We start from the raw sequence: 26,983 nt of genomic DNA on the forward strand, positions 1-26,983 counted from the left end.
CAAGTTTTATTAAAAGCCCATCTTGCCAGCGGTGAATTCCTCTTTTAACTGATTCAAACTTCTGATTCAATGATTCACTCAAAAATATTCACATACAGTGGGTACGGAAAGTATTCAGACCCCCTTAAATTTTTCACTCTTTGTTATATTGCAGCCATTTGCTAAAATCATTTAAGTTCATTTTTTTCCCTCATTAATGTACACACAGCATCCCATATTGACATAAAAACACAGAATTGTTGACATTTTTGCAGATTTATTAAAAAAGAAAAACTGAAATATCACATGGTCCTAAGTATTCAGACCCTTTGCTGTGACACTCATATATTTAACTCAGGTGCTGTCCATTTCTTCTGATCATCCTTGAGATGGTTCAACACCTTCATTTGAGTCTAGCTGTGTTTGATTATACTGATTGGACTTGATTAGGAAAGCCACACACCTGTCTATACAAGACCTTACAGCTCACAGTGCATGTCAGAGCAAATGAGAATCATGAGGTCAAAGGAACTGCCTGAAGAGCTCAGAGACAGAATTGTGGCAAGGCACAGATCTGGCCATGGTTACAAAAAAAATTCTGCTGCACTTAAGGTTCCTAAGAGCACAGTGGCCTCCATAATCCTTAAATGGAAGACATTTGGGATGACCAGAACCCTTCCTAGAGCTGGCCGTCTGGCCAAACTGAGCTATCGGGGGAGAAGAGCCTTGGTGAGAGAGGTAAAGAAGAACCCAAAGATCACTGTGGCTGAGCTCCAGAGATGCAGTCGAGAGATGGGAGAAAGTTGTAGAAAGTCACCCATCACTGCAGCCCTCCACCAGTCGGGGCTTTATGGCAGAGTGGCCCGACGGAAGCCTCTCCTCAGTGTAAGACACATGAAAGCCCACATGGAGTTTGTTAAAAAACACCTGAAGGACTCCAAGATGGTGAGAAATAAGATTCTCTGGTCTGATGAGACCAAGATTTAACTTTTTGGACTTTATTCTAAGCGGTATGTGTGGAGAAAACCAGGCACTGCTCATCACTTGTCCAATACAGTCCCAACAGTGAAGCGTGGTGGTGGCAGCATCATGCTGTGGGGGTGTTTTTCAGCTGCAGGGACAGGACGACTGGTTACAATGGAGGGAAAGATGAATGCGGCCAAGTACAGGGATATCCTGGACGAAAACCTTCTCCAGAGTGCTCAGGACCTCAGACTGGGCTGAAGGTTTACCTTCCAACAAGACAATGACCCTAAGAACACAGCTAAAATAATGAAGGATTGGCTTCACAACAACTCCGTGACTGTTCTTGAATGGCCCAGCCAGAGCCCTGACTTAAACCCAACTGAGCATCTCTGGAGAGACCTAAAAATGGCTGTCCACCAACGTTTACCATCCAACCTGACAGAACTGGAGAGGATCTGCAAGGAGGAATGGCAGAGGATCCCCAAATCCAGGTGTGAAAAACTTGTTGCATCTTTCCCAAAAAGACTGTATTAGATCAAAAGGGTGCTTCTACTAAATACAGAGAAAAGGGTCTGAATACTTAGGACCATGTGATATTTCAGTTTCCCTTTCGTGGGAACTATCGACGCTACGTCGGATGACGTGATGGGAACCCTCTGTATTTTTGTGTTCGTGAAGCACCTCTGTATCCAACCAATGAAAAGACGCGACGTCAGAGGCGGGTGACGTCACGGATCAGGAAGCTATAAAGCACACCTGAACACAAAGCACGCCAGCTTCTGTTGTCTTCAGCAAGCGTTCTCTGTATCTTGTCTGTCTTATTTATTGTTGTCTGTCTGATATATATATATACATATTCACACAGTGATCTCTTCGTCCGAGGACAAGAGTTTCAAAGCACAAAAATAAGACAAAAAGCATTATGGCGGAAAAGCAGCAACAGTTTAAAAAGTGTACTCCTCCTTGTCCACGCTACATAGTGACAGGAGATTCACACGACATGTGTGTGAAATGCCTGGGGGTTGAGCATGCACAGGCGGCTCTCGAGGGAGCCGTCTGTGTACACTGCGATCAGCTCACCCTCAGAGTGCTGCGATCTCGCCGGGCGCTCTTTGAGGAGGGCGCCGAGGCGAGTGTTCCCCGCGGGTCTGGTCCCGCTGTTGCCGAGGCACAGCGAAGGCTGCACTCGTGGGGTTCACAGATGGATCTAGCAGAGGGGGAAGAGACGGGCACTGCCCTATCGCTTCCCTTACCTGCTAGACCCAGTGTCTCTTCTTTGGTGGCGGAAGCACGCGTAGCGGTTTCTTCCCCCCGAAGAGAGGCACCGATGCTTAACATATCTTCCTCCGAGGAGGTTGATGTGGAGAGCGTCGATGAGGAACCGCCATCCTCATCCCCTGCTTATGAGGAGCTATTAGAGGTAGTGACCAGGGCAGTAGAAAAGTTAAAAATCGACTGGCCCGCGGAAAAAGCTGAAAATAAACCAAAAAGTAAGCTTGATGAAAGGTTTCTTCCCGCGCGGTCACTACCTCAGCGCCGGGGTCTGCCGTTTTTCCCGACCTCCACACCGAGGTGTCGAGGTCGTGGAAGAGGCCAGTACAATACAGACTGTACAGCCCGCAGACGTCACTATATAGCAATATAGTTGGGCTGAAACGTCACGGCTATGGGGCGATGCCTCGGGTCGAGGAGACGCTCGCGAGCCATCTCTCACCCGAGCCCACATCGTCCCTTAAGACCCCGACGCTGCCCACCAAGCCCCTAAAGACAACTTCCAGCTTGGTGGGCAAGGCTTATTCGGCGGCAGGTCAGGCGGCGGCATGCCTTCATACCATGTCTATCTTACAGGCATACCAAGCCGACCTGCTGGGGGAAATTGATGACACTGGGGAAGCGTCCTTTGAGGCTATTCACGAGCTCAGAAAGGCAACAGATTTAGCTCTCCGGGCCACCAAGGAGACGGCCAAATCCATCGGCCGCTCTATGGCAGCCCTGGTGGCCACGGAGAGGCATCTCTGGCTCAACCTCTCAGACATCAAGGAGAGAGATAAAAATGTTCTCATGGACGCGCCGCTGTCTCCTGATGGCCTGTTCGGCGACGCAGTGTCAACTGTCGTCGACAGGTTTCAGGAGACACGAAAGCAGACAGCGGCATTTTCTAAAATTATTCCCCGCCGCTCTCATCCCCCCGAGGCTGCTGGGCGGGAGCAGCCTCGGCCGACAGCCAGCTCCTCAGCACACAGGGTGCAACAAAGAGCCAGTGTCGCCTCCCGCGCTCCCCCACAAAGATTTGGGGGGCCGGGGCGGGTGGCACAGGCGAAGCCTTCCGGAGGTAGGACGGATCTGAGGACCGTCATTATCTCCCGGAAGGCTTCAAAGAAGAGGTCCTGACCTTTATAGTGCAGGATCTCTCGAGGGCAGCCCCTCCGGGGGGATTCGGATATCGGGTCCCTCCCGGTGCCCTCAGGGGACCGTCCTGTCAACCCTGCCACCCAGCGTGCGTCAGGGCACAGCGGTCTCCGCCGATCCTCCGAGGAGGGTTGGCCAGCACGTGATTCGCCTGTCTGCCGGTGCGCCGCGTCAGATGGACGAGCCAAGTGCTCAAAAACACCAGAGACCAGTCTCGAGAGACTGGTTCCCTTAGTAGAATATTTGGAAGAGTGGAAAAATCTCCCGAATGTTTCGAAGTGGGTGCTGCTCATGGTAGAACAGGGCTACAGAATTCAGTTCGGTTCACGACCGCCCAAGTTCAATGGGGTGCTTCCTACGGTGGTAACCCCAGAGCAGTCTCTGGTGATGGAGCAAGAAGTAACGACGCTTTTGCAAAAAGGGGCTATAGAAAGGGTTTCCCCTCCCAGCAAAATGTCGGGCTTTTACAGCCGCTACTTCATTGTTCCGAAGAAGGATGGAGGGTTGCGTCCGATCATAGATTTACGTGTGTTAAATCGATCAGTAAGGAAGTTGAAGTTCAAAATGCTTACACTCAGACAGATCATCCCTCAGATCAGGTCCGAGGACTGGTTTGTAGCGATAGATCTGAAAGACGCATACTTTCATGTATCCATCCATCCTTCACACAGGAAGTTCCTCAGGTTTGCTTTCGGGGGCGAAGCTTACCAATACAGGGTTCTTCCGTTCGGCCTATCCCTCTCACCCCGCACGTTCACGAAGTGCGTGGATGCAGCGCTGGCTCCGCTGAGACTCCAGGGCATCCGCGTGCTGAACTATATCGACGATTGGTTGATACTAGCTCAAACAGAACAATTGGCAGTTCAACATCGAGATGTTGTTCTGTCGCACATGAAAAGGCTTGGGCTGAGGCTCAACGCCAAAAAGAGTGTGCTGGTCCCAAGTCAGGTTGCAAACTATTTAGGTGTAATCTGGGATTCCACCACGATGCAGGCGCAGTTGTCCCCTGCTCGTGTGAGTTCCATTCTCGGGGCCGTGAAAGGGGTGAAATTAGGCCAGTCACTCACTGTAAAACAGTGTCAGAGACTGTTGGGTCTGATGGCAGCTGCGTCCAACGTCATTACTTTTGGCCTCCTGCACATGAGACCCTTACAGTGGTGGCTCAGGACCAAGGGGTTTTCCCCGAGGGGAAATCCTTTTCGCATGATCAAAGTCACGCGGCGATGCCTTCGTGCTCTGGTCATGTGGAAGAAGCCTTGGTTCCTAACCCAGGGACCCGTGCTGGGGACTTCTGGTCGTCGTGTAATGCTTACGACAGATGCTTCCCTCACGGGCTGGGGGGCGATCATGAGTGGTCGCTCGGCTCAGGGTCTTTGGGAGGACCATCAGCTCTCCTGGCACATAAATCGGCTGGAGATGATGGCGGTGCTTCTTGCACTGAAACACTTCCTCCCCGACCTGAGAGACCATCATGTGCTGGTCCGAACGGACAACACTACGGTGGTCTCGTATATCAACCATCAGGGGGGTTTGCGGTCTCGCCCATTATCAAAGTTGGCCAGTCGCATCCTCCTCTGGTCCCAGGGAAAGCTCCTCTCGCTGAGAGCAGCCTACATCCCCGGGCGGTTGAATGTGGGAGCGGACGCCCTGTCGAGGCAGGGCGCGAGATCGGGGGAATGGAAACTCCACACCAAGGTGGTGGAGTTAATATGGAAAACTTTCGGTCGAGCTCAAGTCGATCTTTTTGCCACAGAGGAGTCAGCTCAGTGTCCTCTGTGGTACTCACTTCAACACCCAGCACCTCTAGGGCTGGATGCCATGCTACAGACGTGGCCGAGGCTACGTCTGTATGCATTTCCCCCAGTCTCAATGCTCCCGGGAGTTCTGGAAAAGGTTCGCCAGGAGAAGGTCGACCTAATATTGGTGGCCCCTTACTGGCCGACCAGAATATGGTTTTCGGACATAATGTCTCTTCTGCACGGCTCTCCCTTAGAGCTTCCCCTCAGGCAGGATCTCCTGTCTCAAGTGGGCGGCACGATTCTCCATCCCCGCCCAGAAATGTGGAAACTGTGGGCCTGGCCCCTGAGGGGGCAAGGCTCATAGGATCTGGTCTCCCAACTGAGGTTGTGGAGACCATCCTTCATTCCAGAGCTCCCTCCACGAGGAAGTTGTACTTATACAAATGGAAATTGTTCTCTGTGTGGTGTGAACAACATAATTTGGACCCGGTCCATTCTTCAGTCTCAGACGTGCTTCGGTTCCTTCAGGAAAAGTTCTCGGAAGGTTTAACCCCTTCCACGCTGAAAGTATATGTGGCCGCTATTTCGGCTCATCATATTCCTGTAGGGGGCTCCTCGCTGGGTCGAGACCCTCTAGTAGTACGCTTCCTCCGTGGTGCACTCAGGTTGAGGCCTGTGGTGCGCACAAAGACCCCGACCTGGGACCTCACTATTGTGCTCCAAGGGCTGGCTGAGGCTCCCTTCGAGCCAATAGAGGAGGTGTCAGACAAATTCCTGACACTTAAAACTATCTTTCTCTTGGCCGTCTCTTCTTTGAAGAGAATTGGTGATTTACAAGCGCTGTCAATAGCTCCATCTTGTCTTGAGTTTGCGCCTGGTATGGTGAAAGCCTTTTTGCATACCAGGCCGGGCTATGTTCCAAAGGTTCCGACGAGGGTCCCAGGCCCCATTGTACTTGAGGCTTTCTGCCCGCCTCCTTTTGCAAACTTGGATCAGGAAAGGAAGAATCTGCTTTGCCCTGTAAGAGCATTAGATGCGTATGTCCACAGAGCTGCCCTGTGGAGAAAAACAGAACAATTGTTTGTGTGTTATGGGTCCCCTAAGAAGGGGGGCCCAGCATCTAAACAGCGGATGAGCAAGTGGGTGGTCGAGGCCATCTCACTTGCATATGAGACGGTGGGGCGCCCGTGTCCTTTGATGGTGCGGGCTCACTCCACGAGAGGTATGGCCGCGTCCAGAGCTCTTCTATCTGGTGTCTCTATGGACGACATTTGTGGTGCGGCTGGATGGTCATCCCAGCACACCTTTATCAGATTTTACAATCTTCACCTTAATATCACTCCGGGGGCCAGGGTGCTACAAGATAGCAGCCAGACACTTGGAGAGACGGCGTAGTTGGGATTGCGTTCCCATCACGTCATCCGACGTAGCGTCGATAGTTCCCACGAAAGGGAACGTCTCGGGTTACGAGTGTAACCCTTGTTCCCTGAGTAAGGGAACGAGACGCTACGTCACGTGGCCGTATCTCCTGCATACCTGGTGCGCTTGCTTCAGACAACCTACAGAAGCTGGCGTGCTTTGTGTTCAGGTGTGCTTTATAGCTTCCTGATCCGTGACGTCACCCGCCTCTGACGTCGCGTCTTTTCATTGGTTGGATACAGAGGTGCTTCACGAACACAAAAATACAGAGGGTTCCCATCACGTCATCCGACGTAGCGTCTCGTTCCCTTACTCAGGGAACAAGGGTTACACTCGTAACCCGAGACGTTTCGTTTTTTAATAAATCTGCAAAAATGTCAACAATTCTGTTTTTCTGTCAATATGGGGTGCTGTGTGAACATTAATGAGGAAAAAAAATGAACTTAAATGATTTTAGCAAATGGCTGCAATATAACAAAGAGTGAAACATTTAAGGGGGTCTGAATACTCTCCGTACCCACTGTAAGTCACCTTATGGCATTCTCATATATTGACCATGTGTGACAATCTTCACTGTTGTCCAGTCTAGAGAATTTACTATTTCTATTTCCAAGCAGAGTCGAAACTTACCAGTCTGAACGAACGGAGGACAGACAGACCCTCCACGTTGGAAAGGCCCAACTCCATCAGACTCAAACAAACGATAATTCCATCAAAGATGTTCCAGCCTTGCTGAAAGTAATAGTATGGATCCAGAGCAAAGATCTTCAGCATCATCTCTGCTGTGAAGATTCCAGTGAACACCTGGTAAGCAAGAATAAAACTTTACATTGAAATATAAGTAGATATATGCACATAACTACAATGGAAACACGTTTATCAAATAAATCCCTCGATGTGCAACAAAAAACTCACATGACTTTGCCTCAACAGTGGATGTGATTGGATAATTGGACTAACCAGTGGGCCAGTTTCATTGCACAGCATCTCAAAAGTTTGTTTGGTCACTCTGAAATAACTGAGCCAAAGTCTGTCATCAAAATGATTTGGTTTAATTTCCTCCCAGAAGCATCTCACATGATTGAGTTAGCAAACATCAGGCATCTGAACGCAAGACAACATGACAGCGTTTATTGCGTTTCGTCTGCACGCTCTGAGACACAAGTCATTTACGATGTAGGAAAAAAGAGCCAGAGTGGCTCTCTATTGTGGCAACTTCCATTTTTATTACAGATACTTTGCACCAATTTCCTAGGAAGTGACAATTTTGTTCGCCACATGGGATGGAAATGCTGCTTTATTCACAAATGTTTTATTCTGATATTTTAAATTTGCAGCTTTTGAATGAAACATAGCAAATGATAATAATCATAAATGTTTCTTGAGCAGCAAATCAGCATATTAGAATTATTTCTGAAGGATCATGTGACACTGAAGACGGCTGAAAATACAGCTTTGCCACCAGGAATAAATTACATTTTAAAATATATTAAAATAGAAGACAGTTATTTTGAATTGTAATATTATTTCACAGTATTACAGCTTTAACTGTATTTTTGACCAAATAAACGCAGCCTCGGTGAGAATAAGAGACATCATAAAAAAATCATAATTATTCCAAAAAATTCCAAAGAAGCAAAGAAACAGGGCTGGCTAAGATGCTCAAAAAAAAAACACGTTTTTGAGAGCGCCACTGTTACTGTAATTGTCCTCACCAGGTTTCCAACACTCAGCATGCTGTTGAATTCATCCGTCATGGGATAGTGCTCTAGTGCCATGAACAATGTGTTGAGAACAATGCAAATGGTAATTGCAAGGTCCAGAAAGGGGTCCATCACCATGACTTTAAGTCCTTCCTTCACTCTCATCCAGGCTGGAGAACATGTCCATATCAGGTACTTCTTTGCAAATTCATACCAGCATGGAGGACATTTCTGACGGGCCTCTTCAAGTTCTAAGAGAGGAGATGGAAAACAGTAAAGTTTTAATAAAAAGAATTTTAAGGATCTGCTTTTAATAGATAAATTGTTTTTCCTTGACAGCAGTGAGATTAAACGGAAAGCAATCCGAAAGATATTTGCTTCTTCCTATTTGTCTCATAAGAAAAAGAGTTTCAGAAGAGAGTCTCAGACTGTGCTCATATTTGTCATGGTACCAAAGTCTGCAATCAAAGTTAGAGATCTCAATGTGAACTCAAATATTTCTCATCAAATTCTTCTGAGATCCAGTGATCTACTGATCTCCGCTGATATCCACATTAATACTCTTACATCTACTTCTATTCTTCTACAGCATGTCTACAATTCTCTCATTTGTGTCTGTTTTTATTGTTATTTTTTTAATAATTTTAGTCCGTCACACCCTCCATGGCGTCACTGAAGAAGCTGACAGAGCTCAGTCCTCTCTTCCTGTGAGGAGGCGGGACTTCCTCCTGCATGTCGACAGTCAGCTTGGCAGCTGCAAAGGTCTGTTCATTCTGACACTCTGGCTCCTGTCAATCAAAATGAACATAAAAAAAATAAGCAGCATAAACGGTATGTACTAATACTAGCCTATATAACAAATCTCTATTTTTTTTGAAAAATGTAAACAATATCATCACCCAGCAATATATTAAAAGTTGGATATATTGTACATAGTACTTTACCTGGATACATACAATACACTCATATAAAACAGATAATACTATAAAGTAAATCTCGTCTGCGTGATTGTTTATATCGTTGCAAAATGTAAGCTGTATTATTGCACAGCTCTATATTTCCATTGATGTATGGGTTGTTAGGATTTGGCCGAGATACAACTATTTGAAAATCTGGAAAATCAAAAAACAAATTGAATTTACCTCGGCATAGTTGAATAACAAGAGTTCAGTACATGGAAAAGACATACAGTGAGTTTCAAACTCCATTGCTTCCTCCTTCTTATATAAATCTCAGTTGTTTAAAAGACCTCCGAAGAACAGACGAATCTCAACATAACACCGACTGTTACGTAACAGTCGGGATCATTAATATGTACGCCCCCAATATTTGCATATGCCAGCCCATGTTCAAGGCATTAGACAAGGGCAGCCAGTATTAATGTCTGGATCTGTGCACAGCTGAATCATCAGACTAGATAAGCAAGCAAGAACAATTGCGAAAAATGGCAGATGGAGCAATAATAACTGACATGATCCATGATATCATGATATTTTTAGTGATATTTGTAAACTGTCTTTCTAAATGTTTCGTTAACATGTTGCTAATGTACTGTTAAATGTGTTTCAAGTGACCATAGTTTCTTACTGTATTCACGGAGACAAGACTGTCGTTATTTTCATTTTTTAAACACTTGCAGTCTGTATAATTCATAAACACAACTTCATTCTTTATAAATCTCTCCAACAGTGTGTAATGTTAGCTTTAGCCACGGAGCACTATCAAACTCATACAGAATCAAATGTAAACATCCAAATAAATACCATACTTACGCGATTAGACATGTTGCATGACGAACACTTTGTAAAGAACAGTTTTGAGGGTTATATTCGCTGTGTGAACTTTGTTTATGCTGTTAAAGGCAAGCGCGAGCTCCGTGGGAGGGGAGCACGAGAATTTAAAGGGGCTGCAGCCTGAATCAGCGCATATTTAATGATGCCCCAAAATAGGCAGTTACAAAAATAATTAAAAAAAAATCTATGCTGCACAGACACATTCAGGGGACGCCTTAGACTTATATTACATCTTTTGAAAACACGTTCTACGGCACCTTTAAAGAAAAATCAATAATTTTGACCCATACAATGTATTGTTGGCTATTGCTACACATATACCCGTGCAACTTATGACTGCTTTTGTGATCCAGGGTCACATATTATATATAGCCTGCCCTGATTTTTTTATTTTTTGTTGCAAAATGTAACTATATTATCAGCAGTTATTGCCCAATTTTATCCATATACATACAGTACACTGACATAAAAAGAAGCAAATCTGAGCAGCTTGATTGCTTTTTCTAGTTGAAAATAATCTCTTTGATCCATTTCAATCGAGTTTTCTCCCGCTTTATAGTACTGAAACTGCACTTGTAAAGGTAGTGAATGATCTACTACTTCCTGGTGTTCTCTGTCTATACTTCAGCTACTTGACCTCAGCTCTACCTTTGATACTGTCTCCAATGATTTCCTTACTTCTTGCCTCTTGGATGTGGGTATTTCTAGTGCTGCTCTTTCTTGGTTTTCTTCCTATCTCTCTGACAGACAGTTCTACATATCAGTACAGGATTTTCGATCACCTACTGTCCCCCTGAAGCAAGGTGTCCCCCAGGGATCCATTCTCGGCCCATTATTATTCATAATTTACATACTACCTCTGGGTCGTCATGGTTTTAATTATCACTTCTACACTGATTACATCCAAATATACACTATCTAAATAATTTTTTTTATGTAAAACTGGTGTACTGTAGATAAGTCCATACCGTGCCCTCCTTGACCCTCTCCATACTGAACGCTGGAAAAGAGGTCGGGGTGTGCAGGCCAATGCTGGTGATGCCGTTATGTTCCAAAGAAAGGTTTAGTCTGCCGTTACGTGTGAGGGTGGGCGTGAACACCTGCGATGAGTGACTCCTGATGCTGCCCGTACGACGCTTGTTCCACGGTGTTGCCATGGAGCCCGCTCGGCTCCGCCCATCATCATGAATGCTGTGTTCATCGTCTGCAAATTCAGCCTCTGAATTGTTGCGCGGCCGGAAGGTAAAGATACTGACTTGGCTTCCACGGCGAGTGCTCAGAGGATGGGAGGAGAGAGTGGCTAGGAGAGGGTGAGCTGGCTGGAGGACAGGAGATTGAAAAAGAGAGGGCAGATGATAAGAAAGACAAGACATTCATATGACAAAAGTGATTTTTTACATTTTATGTGGAAAATGTGGTATTTTTATATTTAAATTTTAGTTAGGTTAATTAAAAGTGCTATTTCTTTTTGTCTAAATTTTTTTTAAATGAACTGGCAGTCAAAAGTTTGGAATAATTAAGTTTGTTAATGTTATTGAAAGAAGTCTCTTCTGCATTTATTTGCTCAAAAATACAGTAAAAAGTGTAATATAGTGAAATATTATTACAATTTAAAATAACTGTTTTCTATTTGAATATATATTCAAATGTAATTTATTTCAATGATCAAAGCTGAATTTTCAGCATCGTTACTCCAGTCTTCACTGTTTTATTTAATTTTGGCTTTAATGGTGTCATTTTTTTAAAAAGTAACACTTTACAATACAGTGTCATTTCTTAATATTAGCTAATGCATTAGTTAACATGAACTAAGATTAATAAATGCTGTTTTTTAATCAGGAAAAATGGCTTTCCTGAAAGCCAAATATAAATAAAACAGTTCTGAAATAGTTTGGAAATACTTACTTTCTCATCAAACGGGTCACATTTTGGCGAAATGTTGTCCTCTGTCTCCTCTGACAGCATTCTGTGAGATCTCAGTCTACTTCGACATTTCACAGAGTCTTTTCGAGAGAAGGTTGATGGAGATAAATCCACTGCCAGGGCCATCTCAGCCTCTTTTCTACGCTGTTTTGCTAATGCCTAACACCAAGGACAACAGAAAAATCAGATGTGCTTGAACTGAATTTGCAAATGAAATGAAATGTATTGAGTATAACAACTGTTTATACTCCTAATATACAGGGTTCTTGCAGTGCAAAGCAACACATTTTAGGTAGGTGCTGGGAAAGGTACATCATTTGACTAATTTTAAACTGTATTCAAAATCAACATAAAATGATGTTCACAATCCATTTAACTTGATTTTATCCACTGATAAATGGCAGCCAAACAGGAAAGGCAAATATTTGTTATTATTATTTTTATTATTATCTGAAAATGATCTGAAGGATTATATGGAAGCTTGTTTCCGCCACTGAATAAAAAATAAAAAGGTCATTGCGACTTTGTATCTTACAATTCTGACTTTTTTCTAACAATTGTGAGTTTACATCTTGCAAATCTGACTTTTTCACTTTTTCCTATAAACTTGCAATTGCGAGTTATGAAGTCAGAATCGCATTATATAGTCACAATTGCGAGTTATAAAGTCAGAATTACATTATATAGTCACAATTACATTATATAGTCACAATTGCGAGATATGAAGTCACAATTGCATTATAGTCACAATTGCGAGTTATAAAGTCAGAATTGCATTATATAGTCACAATTGCGAGTTATAAAGTCAGAATTGCATTATATAGTCACAATTGCGAGTTATAAAGTCAGAATTGCATTACAGTCACAATTGCTAGCTATAAAGTCAGAATTGCATTATATAGTCACAATTGCGAGTTATAAAGTCAGAATTGCATTATATAGTCACAATTGCGAGTTATAAAGTCAGAATTGCATTATATAGTCACAATTGCGAGTTATAAAGTCAGAATCGCATTATATAGTCACAATTGCGAGTTATAAAGTCAGAATTGCATTATATAGTCACAATTGCGAGTTATAAAGTCAGAATTGCATTATATAGTCACAATTGCGAGTTATAGACAGAATTGCATTATAGTCACAATTGCGAGCTATAAAGTCAGAATCGCATTATATAGTCACAATTGCGAGTTATAAAGTCAGAATCGCATTATATAGTCACAATTGCGAGTTATAAAGTCAGAATTGCATTATATAGTCACAATTGCGAGTTATAGTCAGAATTGCATTATAGTCACAATTGCGAGCTATAAAGTCAGAATCGCATTATATAGTCACAATTGCGAGTTATAAAGTCAGAATTGCATTATATAGTCACAATTGCGAGTTATAGACAGAATTGCATTATAGTCACAATTGCGAGTTATAAAGTCAGAATCGCATTATATAGTCACAATTGCGAGTTATAAAGTCAGAATTGCATTATATAGTCACAATTGCGAGTTATGAAGTCAGAATTGCATTATAGTCACAATTGCGAGTTATAAAGTCAGAATTGCATTATAGTCACAATTGCGAGTTAGAAAGTCAGAATTGCATTATATAGTCACAACTGCGAGTTATAAAGTCAGAATTGCATTATATAGTCACAATTGCGAGTAATAAAGTCAGAATTGCATTATAGTCACAATTGCGCGTTATAAAGTCAGAATTGCATTATATAGTAACAATTGCGAGTTATAAAGTCAGAATCGCATTATATAGTCACAATTGCAAGTTATAAAGTCAGAATTGCATTATATAGTCACAATTGCGAGTTATAAAGTCAGAATTGCATTATATAGTCACAATTGCGAGTTATAAAGTCAGAATTGCATTACAGTCACAATTGCTAGCTATAAAGTCAGAATTGCATTATATAGTCACAATTGCGAGTTATAAAGTCAGAATTGCATTATAGTCACAATTGCGAGCTATAAAGTCAGAATTGCATTATATAGTCACAATTGTGAGTTATAAAGTCAGAATTGCATTATATAGTCACAGTTGCGAGTTATGAAGTCAGAATTGCATTATAGTCACAATTGTGAGTTATAAAGTCAGAATTGCATTATAGTCACAATTGCGAGTTATAAAGTCAGAATCGCATTATTTAGTCACAATTGCGAGTTATAAAGTCAGAATCGCATTATATAGTCACAATTGCGAGTTATAAAGTCAGAATTGCATTATATAGTCACAATTGCGAGTTATAAAGTCAGAATTGCATTATAGTCACAATTGCGAGCTATAAAGTCAGAATCGCATTATATAGTCACAATTGCGAGTTATAAAGTCAGAATCGCATTATATAGTCACAATTGCGAGTTATAAAGTCAGAATTGCATTATATAGTCACAATTGCGAGTTATAAAGTCAGAATTGCATTATATAGTTACAATTGCGAGTTATAGACAGAATTGCATTATAGTCACAATTGCGAGCTATAAAGTCAGAATCGCATTATATAGTCACAATTGCGAGTTATAAAGTCAGAATCGCATTATATCGTCACAATTGCGAGTTATAAAGTCAGAATTGCATTATATAGTCACAATTGCGAGTTATAGTCAGAATTGCATTATAGTCACAATTGCGAGCTATAAAGTCAGAATCGCATTATATGTCACAATTGCGAGTTATAAAGTCAGAATTGCATTATATAGTCACAATTGCGAGTTATAGACAGAATTGCATTATAGTCACAATTGCGAGTTATAAAGTCAGAATCGCATTATAGTCACAATTGCGAGTTATAAAGTCAGAATTGCATTATATAGTCACAATTGCGAGTTATGAAGTCAGAATTGCATTATAGTCACAATTGCGAGTTATAAAGTCAGAATTGCATTATAGTCACAATTGCGAGTTAGAAAGTCAGAATTGCATTATATAGTCACAACTGCGAGTTATAAAGTCAGAATTGCATTATATAGTCACAATTGCGAGTAATAAAGTCAGAATTGCATTATAGTCACAATTGCGCGTTATAAAGTCAGAATTGCATTATATAGTAACAATTGCGAGTTATAAAGTCAGAATCGCATTATATAGTCACAATTGCGAGTTATAAAGTCAGAATTGCATTATATAGTCACAATTGCGAGTTATAAAGTCAGAATTGCATTATATAGTCACAATTGCGAGTTATAGACAGAATTGCATTATAGTCACAATTGCGAGCTATAAAGTCAGAATCGCATTACATAGTCACAATTGCGAGTTATAAAGTCAGAATCGCATTATATCGTCACAATTGCGAGTTATAAAGTCAGAATTGCATTATATAGTCACAATTGCGAGTTATAGACAGAATTGCATTATAGTCACAATTGCGAGCTATAAAGTCAGAATCGCATTATATAGTCACAATTGCGAGTTATAAAGTCAGAATCGCATTATATAGTCACAATTGCGAGTTATAGACAGAATTGCATTATAGTCACAATTGCGAGTTATAAAGTCAGAATCGCATTATATAGTCACAATTGCGAGTTATAAAGTCAGAATTGCATTATATAGTCACAATTGCGAGTTATAAAGTCAGAATTGCATTATAGTCACAATTGCGAGTTATAAAGTTAGAATTGCATTATAGTCACAATTGCGAGTTAGAAAGTCAGAATTGCATTATATAGTCACAACTGCGAGTTATAAAGTCAGAATTGCATTATATAGTCACAATTGCGAGTAATAAAGTCAGAATTGCATTATAGTCACAATTGCGAGTTATAGTCAGAATCGCATTATATAGTCACAATTGCGAGTTATAAAGTCAGAATCGCATTATATCGTCACAATTGCGAGTAATAAAGTCAGAATTGCATTATATAGTCACAATTGCGAGTTATAGACAGAATTGCATTATAGTCACAATTGCGAGTTATAAAGTCAGAATCGCATTATATAGTCACAATTGCGAGTTATAAAGTCAGAATTGCATTATATAGTCACAATTGCGAGTTATGAAGTCAGAATTGCATTATAGTCACAATTGCGAGTTATAAAGTCAGAATTGCATTATAGTCACAATTGCGAGTTAGAAAGTCAGAATTGCATTATATAGTCACAACTGCGAGTTATAAAGTCAGAATTGCATTAGTCACAATTGCGAGTAATAAAGTCAGAATTGCATTATAGTCACAATTGCGCGTTATAAAGTCAGAATTGCATTATATAGTCACAATTGCGAGTTATAAAGTCAGAATTGCATTATAGTCACAATTGCGAGTTATAAAGTCAGAATTGAATTATATAGTCACAGTTGTGAGATATGAAGTCAGAATTGCACTATATAGTCACAATTGCGAGTTATGAAGTCAGAATTGCATTATAGTCACAATTGCGAGTTATAAAGTCAGAATCGCGTGATATAGGTCACAATTGCGAGTTATAAAGTCAGAATCGCATTATATAGTCACAATTGCGAGTTATAAAGTCAGAATCGCATTATATAGTCACAATTGCGAGTTATAAAGTCAGAATCGCATTATATAGTCACAACTGCGAGTTATGAAGTCAGAATCGCATTATATAGTCACAACTGCGAGTTATGAAGTCAGAATCGCATTATATAGTCACAATTGCGAGTTATGAAGTCAGAATCGCATTATATAGTCACAATTGCGAGTTATAAAGTCAGAATTGCATTATATAGTCACAATTGCGAGTTATAGACAGAATTGCATTATAGTCACAATTGCGAGTTATAGACAGAATTGCGAGATATAAACTCACAATTGTAAGTTATAAAGTCAGAATTTCTCAGATAATTAAGTTTATATCTTACCATTCTGACTTTATATCATGCAATTGTGAGTTATAGTCAGAATTCATTGTGAGTTATAAAGTCAGAATTGTGAGATACAATATAGATATTATACATTATGTAGATATTTACCTCAGAATTGGACTTTGTAACTCACAATTGCGAGTTTATATCTCACAATTTTGAGAAATAAATGTCAGAATTGGGAGTTTATATAACACGCAATTGCGACTTTATATCACGTAATTCTGACTTTATAACTGGCAATTGTGAATTATATCTCGCAATTCTGAGAAAAAAAGTCAGAACTGTGAGACAAAAACAGCAATTCTTTTTTTTTTTTTTTTTTTTTTTTAATTCCATGGCGTAAACAAGCTTCCATAGGATTATATTGAACTTATAGCTTTACATGAGAGTGGCAATTGTCTGGTACTTGTCTGGTCCTTATTTTAACCAAAAAAACTTACCAACATTTAAGATGCCCAACCCCAGTTTAAATGAAATTGATCTAACCTGTTTGGCTTCACAAAAAGTTAAGAAGTTCAGGTAATGATTCTTGTTTATTTCAGTCTGTTAATGTATAAGAATAGTTGTCGAATTACACTCTGTTCCTTGCGTAGCTGTTCCATCGCCAGCTGAAACTCTCTTTCTTTTGCCCAGGCTTCTGCGATGGTCGCCTGGTTTTGCTCCTCGTATGCCATGGCCACAACAGCCAGGATCAAGTTCACCAGGTAAAATGAACCCAGAAATATCACCAGCACGAAGAAAATCATGTAGGTCTTCCCTGCTGACCGCAGAGTCTGCCACAGAGACGGAGAAGAGAGGTTTGCAAAAATAATTAGTCTCTGTGACAAAAGGTTATTATTTCTTCAATGTCAGGGCTTGTACCTGATGGTAGAGGTTTTCCCAGTAGTCTTGTGTCATTAGTCTGAAGAGAGCCAGGAATGCCCAGCCAAAGGTGTCAAAGCTCGTATAGCCGTAGTTTGGGTTCCGACCTGTTTTTAAACAGTCAAACCCATCAGGGCACTTCCTGTGTATGGAAGAAACATGAAGATATTTAACAGCAGGAATGATAGTGTGAGACATAGGGGAGCGTATATCAGAAGAAGAAAGGTTCTATATAGAACCTTAAAGGGTTCTGAAACCTTTTGGCATAAAGGTTCTTTACAATTGAAACAAGAACCCTAGAGTTCCATTTAGAACCCCACTGAACAGTTTTTCTAAGAATGTAGAATAGGAACTTGGAGGAATGTGATGAAAGCATGTTTAGGTCTCACTTCAACCCCAAAATTTAATGGAAATATATTATATATATATTGCTTCCAAAAAATGAATCCTATATTTATTAAATATGAAAATAAGTGCAATGATTTTTTTTTACTTGAAATTACATAGTTTAAAGGCAGTACAACAAATACTACCATGATGTATAAATATAAGTATAATTTAATTAATATGCACTACCATTCAAAAGTTTGGGATCAGTAAGATTTTATGCTTTTGAAAGAAGTCTCTTTTTCTGACCAAGGCTGCATTTATTTGATCAAAAATACAGTAAAAACAGAAATATTGTGAAATATTATTATAGTTTTCCATATAAATATGTTTTAAATTCAAAGCTGAATTTTCAGCATCATTACTCCAGTCTTCAGTGTCACATGATCCTTCAAAAATCATTCTTATATGATGATTTACTGATTATTATTAATGTTGAAACCATTTTTTTTTCAGGATTCTTATGAATAGAAATTAATTTATTAGAAATAGAAATAACATTACTGTTATTTGTCGTCAATTTAATGTGTCCTTGATGCAAAAAAGTATCAGTTTCTTTAATCCCAAACTTTTGAATTGTTAGTACTTGTCAAATATAAAGGAACTCATCTCAGTTCCTGTAAGGCAGCACAGCAGTCACATATGTTGAGGCCCAAAAAAAGATTATAAGTAAACAGATGGGTATCGAGTTGCAGTTAATTTTTTTCCCCCGACCTCGGTCCTTCCTCTCTTTCTCTCCGTTACCATGGTGACATTAAGTTTGAGTGACAGGCCAAGCAGAGGACAGACGCCTGTCAATCTGACAGAGGGATCATTTAGTAATGGAACTGCCAACAGCTGGACAGCAGAGCCGCAAAACGAGGCCATCTGTAAATCTCTCGCCCAAAGGCAGAAAGAGAGAGGGAGATTGTGCAAACATGATCTCTCTGACAATGTGTTCAAACACACACAGGTTTATATAATACAGTGCAGTACAAAACCACGCTCAGAGACTGTAACGATACAACCTGTGTCATAGACAAGAGGAGAGATCTCACAATACAGGGTTATCTCATGATAGGGTGACCAGATTTCTCATGGTGGAATACGGGACGAGTAACTTGACATTATCCAGCAATAATAATTTTCATGTGTTCATTTCATTTCATTACATAATAATGGCAGTATATACATGTCAAAGTCAGACATGCCCCTTTGCCAGCTGTGATGCCTGGTTACTGGTTTAAACTTGGCCCAGGTTTGTAAAAGATTTTTGGGTCAGCACACCTTAATAGCTTCAACAATTGATTGCCAATTAAGTTTAGAATACAATGAAATAATTAGAACCCAGTTTAGGTCAGATAGCTGCTAATGCTGGATATTTTGATGAATCAAAAATTTAAGTTTTTTTCTATGTATAAACTGTTTATGTAATAAAATCTGTTTTTATAATTTGTGTTGTCCCTTACCAGTGCAAAATTATCACAAATTAAAAAGGATTCATGCAAATATTGTCCAAAACCCCACTTTTCTAGGGCGTTTCCAAACTTTTGGAAGGCAGTGTAGATATAAATATTTGTTATATATTGTTATATAAAAAGAAATTTACAAACAAGTTACAAACAATACAACAAATACGACAGAGATTAAACTTGTTTTTTTACATTTGAATATACTGACAAATATTTAATTAGGCTACTGTCCCTTTAAGACCGAATCCATGGATGTAATATAGGCTACTGACACATTTCCTGTTTTTACCCACCTGTTTACGTCCACTTAACCGACTGTATTTACGTGAGATACTCCACACGATGGACATTTTGAAAAACTTTGTGTGCATTTGACCATTCAGGCGCGAGGAGAACTGATCGCGCGAAAGAGAGAGAGAGTGCGTGAGAGAGAGGCTTCTGGTCTGTGTTATTCAGCGTGATTCCGCCTATCCCGCCTTCACTAATCGATAACGAATTGTGATTGAATGGTAACTTTGTTCTATGACGAATTGATTAGGCTGTTCTTGTGTGACAGAACTCCATCACACAGTTGAAAGATGAAATACGGGACAAAACATTATTTTTTTCTTAATAAGTCGGGACACTAAAAATAGAGCTGAAATACGGGACTGTCCCGGGAAAAACGGGACGTCTGGTCACCCTATCTCATGATTATCCTAAAATATTCGAAAAGGAGAATAAAAATTAAAGAATTGTTGATCATTTTATATGTATGCGTCTTTATGCACTACCGCTCAAAAGTTTGTGGTCAGTAAGATTTTTAATGTTTTAAAAAGAATACTCACCAAGACTGCATTTATTTAATCAAAAATACAGTAAAAACGCCTACGCGTGACCTTTCCAGCGTGATTACGTAATGCGTGGCACATCGCAGAGTAGTGCAAGATGAGCATTTGTGGTTAAAAATTATATACATTTTTTTTATTTATTTTTTTTTAGAAAATGACCAATCGTGGTACTCTTTCCCCTTCTCTTGATATGCCCAAATATAAGTCTGACTTCGTAGCCTTTGTCACACTGCTGGCAAGGCGTTTAATTTTATTAAACTGGAAATCGCCTAAACCTCCTACTCATTCTTTATGGATTAAATATATTTTCTATTTTATTAAACTAGAAAAAATCAGACACACAATGAAGGGATCCTCTGATAATTTCTATTGAATTTGGGGACCTTTCCTAGGATATTTAGGAAAATGAAAGGCCCTCATTCACCTGACTATACATCTCCTCTGCTAGTAATTATTTTCCTCCCCCAGTATATAGACTGGTACCCTACTTCATGGATATGTCGGCTGTGCTTAGTATGTTTAGCACCTTTTTGGACCTGTGATTTTATTTTGTAAAGAATTATTTTTATTATTATTATTTTATTCATTTATTTATATTTTTGGATGACCAAGCTTTTTTGGTTTTTTTTTTTTTTTTTTTTTTTTTTTTTTTTCCCACTATTTGCTGGTCTTACTATCATGTTGTTATTATTATTATTACTATTGTTGACTTTTTTTTCTAATATTAATTTTATTATTTTGTAATTTTTTGTGTGGATCCTTTTATTAACGAAAGATATATATGGAGTTTATATAACTATATGTATATGTTTTGTGATTGTATGTTATATTTTGTTAATATGGCAAATTTTAATAAAGTGAGGGAAAAAAAGAAAAGAAAAGAATAAAAAAGAAAATGACCAATCGTTTAATACCCTTATTCCTCATCTGGGATTGTGTAGAGCCCTTTGAAGCTGCACTGAAACTGACATTTGGACCTAAAACTGCACCTAAAAGTCCAATATATTGAGAAAAATCCTACTACTTTTTGGGGCTTGAACGTTTCAGTTGCAGCTGTCAATGGAGGGACAGAAAGCTCTCAGATTTCATCAAAAAGATTTGCTTTCCAAAGATGGATGAAGATCTTACGGGTTTGGGGTGACATGAGGGTAAGTAATTAATGACAGAATTTTGGGTGCACTAACCCTTTAAAAGTGTTGTTATGGAGTGAGGGAAACTAAAATACATGTTTATAGTGTTTATAATGTTTGTTTGCATTTTGTTGTATTACTGTTATTTTACATTATTTCAGAATATAATAATAAACAATGCAATTTTGACCTTGTTAGATTCACAGTCAGGTGTGACTTATTTTCTGTAAAATACGGTATATAGTGTCATTTTGATTAGATTCTTATTTTGCAAATGAAGTTAGGGGCCTTGACAGTTAAAGCCTATCTTATCAAGAAGCTTGCTATTCCCAGCTGACTGCTTTGGTATTTGCAAGAAGTGTTCATCACTGTATGTATAAGCAGTGCATGTTACTTTAAAAAAGTAATTAGTTATAGTTACTAGTTACTTCTCACAAATAGTAACGGAGTTAGTAACTGAGTTACATCATTATAAAAGTAACTAATTACCAGGGAAAGTAACTATTGCATTACTTTAAAAAAAAAATTAAATATGAAAATATAACTTGAATGCCCCCATTATTAAGTCTATTAAGTCTATTATTATTAAGTCTAAGAATAAATAATTCTTGATCCAACTCGTGACTCATGATCCGCTCTTGCTTATGAAATTTCTCTGTACTGTCATTAAAGAAAATGTAGTTTCATATATATGTTTAAATAGTCCTATGTTATGTTTTAAATTCATTTACTTGATTATGAAAAGTGAACAGCAGTCAGACATGATTTTGACCACTTCATTAAGTTTTGTTTTATAGAACGCCTCTCTTTAAAGTGAATTTCGTTTTGTAAAAATTGTATATTAATTTTAATCAATGTTTCATCAACCAATTGCCTGGATTTAATAAAAAAGAAGCAAATATAGCAGGCAATACAATCATGGACACGCGGCCGCGATCACTGGTGCGTGAAGTAGAGCGCGACTTATAGGCTAAATGAACCGAAACTCAGCGACTGCTTGCCTCGCAGACATGAGAAATATATATATATATATATATATATATATATATATATATATATATATATATATATATATATAGAAAGCTTGAAATATCTACTTTAGAACTAAATAATTAAAAACGAAAAGAGTCTACTCTGATTAATCATTTTCTCTCTAGGCGCGTCTAGTATATGCGGAGGTGATGAAAGTCAGCAATGTCAACTTCATCTTTGCAGCCGACACTGATTCAGAAAACATTACATTTTTAACAATTAAAATGTCTCCTTGCTGTTTTTGTCATATTCATAATCATTACTTTTGCCGGCAAGCTTTATGCGTGTGCTTGAGTGCATAGCCTATATTACATAAACGCTCATTATTGGTTTTATTCCATTTCTCTCCAGTATTTAAGAAATTAAATGAATATAAATGTGATTAGTCAACTAATGGCTTAAATTAACAACTACTAGTCGACTAGAAAAACTTATTTCACATATTTTCAATCCAGCATGTCACGTTTATTACAGTAGAGGACCTTCGAACCAGAAAGACACAGCTTACATTTGACTAAAAGGTTTTTGTCTTTATGCTCAACTAAAGTGAAATATAGAGCATATTTCCACTCTGAGAAACTCGTCTTGCTCTCGCCTTGACTCGCCATGACTGCCGCACATGCTTGAATAAACGGAAACACGCCCACAGTGCGTCTTTGTGTTTACAGTGGTTGGCATCCACCAATCCTAAAATGCGTCGCTGCTGTAAACAGTTTAGGCTGTAGGCTACACTTCAGCCAAAATGAATTAATTTAAAAAAGTAATGTACAACGCACCATATGTTAATGGTAACAGAGTTAATTTATTTAAAAATGCGTTACAGTATTAGTTACTGTCAAAAGTAACTGCGTTACAGTAATGCGTTACTGCCCAACAGTGTTTATAAGTCGCTTTGGGTAGAAAGCATGTGCAGAGAACTAACTTTAAATTTATCAGTGGCATTGTGAAGGATTTTCTTAACAAGACTTGTAAATAGCAGCAGGGCCATTTTATGCATGCTATCACTCTACTACAGAAAAAAACAGAATGACAACAAACACTATTTAACATTATATAAATAAGCTGCCTTAATATCGCTGTAAGTAAGTAATTAATTAATTGATCTGATCTAATGTGAACATCATTTAGGGTTTTTTCTATCAGTATCTTATTACATGTCATTCTCTCTCCCCTGTTACAGTACTTTCTATACAGAGAGAGAGAGAGAGACAGAGAGAGAGAAGAGCAGTGTAATCCCCAATGTTCTGTTGTCATAAAAACAGCCATTAACAAACCTACAAAAGGGCTTAGGATGGATCAGATGTGAATGTAGATGGGAAATCCTCTCTGAGATGTGTGCTGTGAGTCCAGCAGAGCGGTTATGTGTGTTAAAGTGTTAAATCTCAATTAATTACAAAACCCTATGCTACACTCATAAAAATAAAGTTTTTTATTTGCATTGATGGTTCCATGAAGAACCTTTAACATCCACGGAACCTTTCCATTCCACAAAAGGTTCTTTATTGTGGAAAAACGTTCACACTAAGACTGAAAGGTTCTTTGTGGAAACAAAAATGTTTCTTCTACATGTTACTGCTGCGAAAACTCCCTTTTGTAATCTTTTTTATTTTAATACTAAAGAAAGAAAGCTTGAATTTTTTTGCATGTTCTCTGCAAGTTATTCAATAGGTTAATAATTCAAAACCATTTAATTTGGCCAGTAAATTAGTTAATTGTTGCTCAAGTTAAAATGCAAATAAACTGCATCTCCACTGTGGAACTGAAAGGTTTTTTCTCTTGAATATCTGTATTTTATGACTGGTCATTGTGGACATGTTGTCACTTGCACAAATTAATGTATTAAATTATTTTTTTTACAAATGTATATCTAGATAAACAGAGTTGTTTATTTCTATGTGTAGTTATATTGGGTAGCATTTCTCAAAAGCTTCCAGAAATTAGAGCCAGAACTACAGTATCCATTTATATACTGTAAAAAAAAAAAAAAAAAAAAAAAAAAATATATATATATATATATATATATATATATATATATATATATATATATATATATATATATATATATATATATATATATATCAAATGAAACAAAGATTGTTGGAGTACAAGTTTGTTTGTTTTTTTACAAGAAAATACTATTGCAGTCTTTCTACTTCAAAATTTTGTTTAATTGAATATGATACTTGCCATTTCTTTGTAATTAATGGTGAAATTTATTAGCAATTTCTGAGTGAAAAAATGTTTCTATGCTCATTTTTTTGTGTGTGGTGGGCATTTTTGTTTCTATACCTCTCAATCTTTAATAATCTTTGCCCTAACAGTGCAGAATTGCACATTAACACAGTTGGGTATTTAGCACAATGAAATCCTTGAACGAGCCCCGGCACCACAAACATCATCCCATGGCTCCGGTCTAAACAGTGTTACTGGGATTTGCAGGATTATGTCCCTGCACACTGCAGAGACAGGGATGGTTAGTGAGACCCACAATGAAGGACTTTCACTCTTAATTCAGCGGATTATTGCCGTGAGATTGTTTATGCACAATCAAAAATCCCCACTGAGTGTTCGTGGATTGTATATGATAAAGTGTTTCCGTTAAAGTGGAATTCTTTTAATGAAGTAATTATAATTATTTGGCTTACGTAAATGAATAAATTAATTTGCTCTCTTAAAGCCTTTGCTGTAATTAAACACTAAAGTGTTTAAAGACTTTAAATAGGCCATTTTATGCCCTTTTAAAGTCTTGATTTTTTTTTTTTTTTTGGGCTCTACTAGAATATGTTTTCATGATGAACATGTAAAAAAGCATAATAGGACTTTTTAAAGAGAATAACCAATGAAATTAGGTCAATGCAAGGCATCAATGCTGATGATCTGAGATGTTTAGGAAAGTGCATCATAATCTCTTGCCTCTTTCCCATAGAAGATTCACTGCAGATATATTAGCTCAGAGGTTAGTTAAGATAAGTGGTGGACTGGTTACCTTTTAGGTCTCACATGAGGATTGGTTTGAGCACTATATGAGAGGGCTAAACCAGTGGGGTTAGATAGAGATAGAGATAGATAGAGGTTAGAGAGTTAGACTTGTGGGTTCGAGTCTAAGTACCAGCAGGAAATGTATGTGGGGGAGTGAATGAACAGCGCTCTCTTCCACTATCATTACCCACAACTGAGGTGCCCTTGAGCGAGGCACCTAACCCCCAATCGCTTTAATATGGCATTATAGCTGTATAGCAACATTTTCTATTTTATTTACCCAAAAATGAAAATTCTGTCATCATTTACTCACCCTTATGTTGTTCCAAACCTGTATGAATTTCTTTCTTCTGCTGAACACAAAAGAAGATATACTGAAGTATGTTGGTAACCAGACAGTTGATGGTAGCCATTGACTTCCATAGTAATTTTTTTTTTTCCTACTATGGAAGTCATTGGGTGCCGTCAACTGTTTGGTTACCAACATACTTCAAAATATCTAGAAAGTGACTCATACAGGTTTGGAACAACATGACAGAATTTAAATTTTTAGGTGAATTATCCCTTTAAGAGCAATGATTTTTGTATGTTCATATACTTTCTCTTTTATTAGAGACAATTAGTAATCACCCTGGTTTGGGAAACCTGAAAACCATTATGATTTTGCAGTTCTATTTTTTGCAAATTTTACTTAACATTACAGTATATAGGGCTTTAAAGCATACCTTCCTATTGATTGCTCATTTAGTCATATCATGAGAGATTGAGGTTAATACAGACCTCCGATTATATGCCACATGGCACTATGCTGACCGCTGTCTCCTCACACGCAGAGACGGCGCTGTGTATTCTCAGATAAACCATCATCCCTTTTTAGGATTTATGAAAATTATTGCTGCACTACGAGTGTTTCATTTTACAGTAATGATAATAGGCTGGATGAGTTCATCTGATACTGAATGATTATCTACATAAGGCCGAGCTGAAGCATGCCACATCTGAAGATAGATCTCGTAGTCGTAACCCTGTACAGAAATTCTTGAAGGGGTCCTTGATTATGATTTTTACTTTTTTAACTTTAGTTAGTGTGTAATGTTGCTGTTTGAGCATAAACAACATCTGCAAAGTTATGACGCTCAAAGTTCAATGCAAAGGGAGATATTTTCTTTTACAGAAATCGCTTTTTAAGGACTACAACAAACGGCTGGTAGGGACTACAATGAGCTTCCTCCGAGGTTGACATCACTGACCCTAACATTTACATAAACCCTGTCCCCAAGAACACGCAACAAAGGGAGTGAGGCCATGTTGGGCTGCTTTAGAGAAGAGGAAGAGTTGTTGTAGTCGAGTGTTGTTGTCATGCCGTCATTTTACGCCGGACTGATTCACAAACGAGGGTCAATTCAACACTGGATTTGAACAAAGGATCTGTGGGGTATTTTGAGCTGAAACTTCACAGACACATTCTCCAGAGACTTATATTACATCTTGTAGAAGGGACATTATTAGATTATTAATTCTAAATTAGAAGGTCTCAGGTATCTAATG

General features: G+C 38.8%; 1 protein-coding gene across 1 annotated transcript in view; it reads right to left on the reverse strand.

Moving 5' to 3' along the window:
* The window catches only part of scn12aa (sodium channel, voltage gated, type XII, alpha a), a 68,685-nt gene that overhangs the window by 19,800 nt on the left and 21,902 nt on the right, over positions 1-26,983 (reverse strand). Inside the window, exons 8-14 of the mRNA XM_067363237.1 lie at positions 17,627-17,768; positions 17,341-17,538; positions 11,914-12,090; positions 10,977-11,327; positions 8,874-9,003; positions 8,228-8,466; positions 7,143-7,316 (exon numbers count right to left, since the gene is read on the reverse strand). Coding sequence (XP_067219338.1) covers positions 7,143-7,316; positions 8,228-8,466; positions 8,874-9,003; positions 10,977-11,327; positions 11,914-12,090; positions 17,341-17,538; positions 17,627-17,768 — 1,411 coding nt within the window. The remainder of the gene's footprint in view (positions 1-7,142; positions 7,317-8,227; positions 8,467-8,873; positions 9,004-10,976; positions 11,328-11,913; positions 12,091-17,340; positions 17,539-17,626; positions 17,769-26,983) is intronic.

The sequence above is a fragment of the Chanodichthys erythropterus genome, chromosome 16, assembly GCF_024489055.1.
Source record: "Chanodichthys erythropterus isolate Z2021 chromosome 16, ASM2448905v1, whole genome shotgun sequence".
NCBI lineage: Eukaryota > Metazoa > Chordata > Actinopteri > Cypriniformes > Xenocyprididae > Chanodichthys > Chanodichthys erythropterus.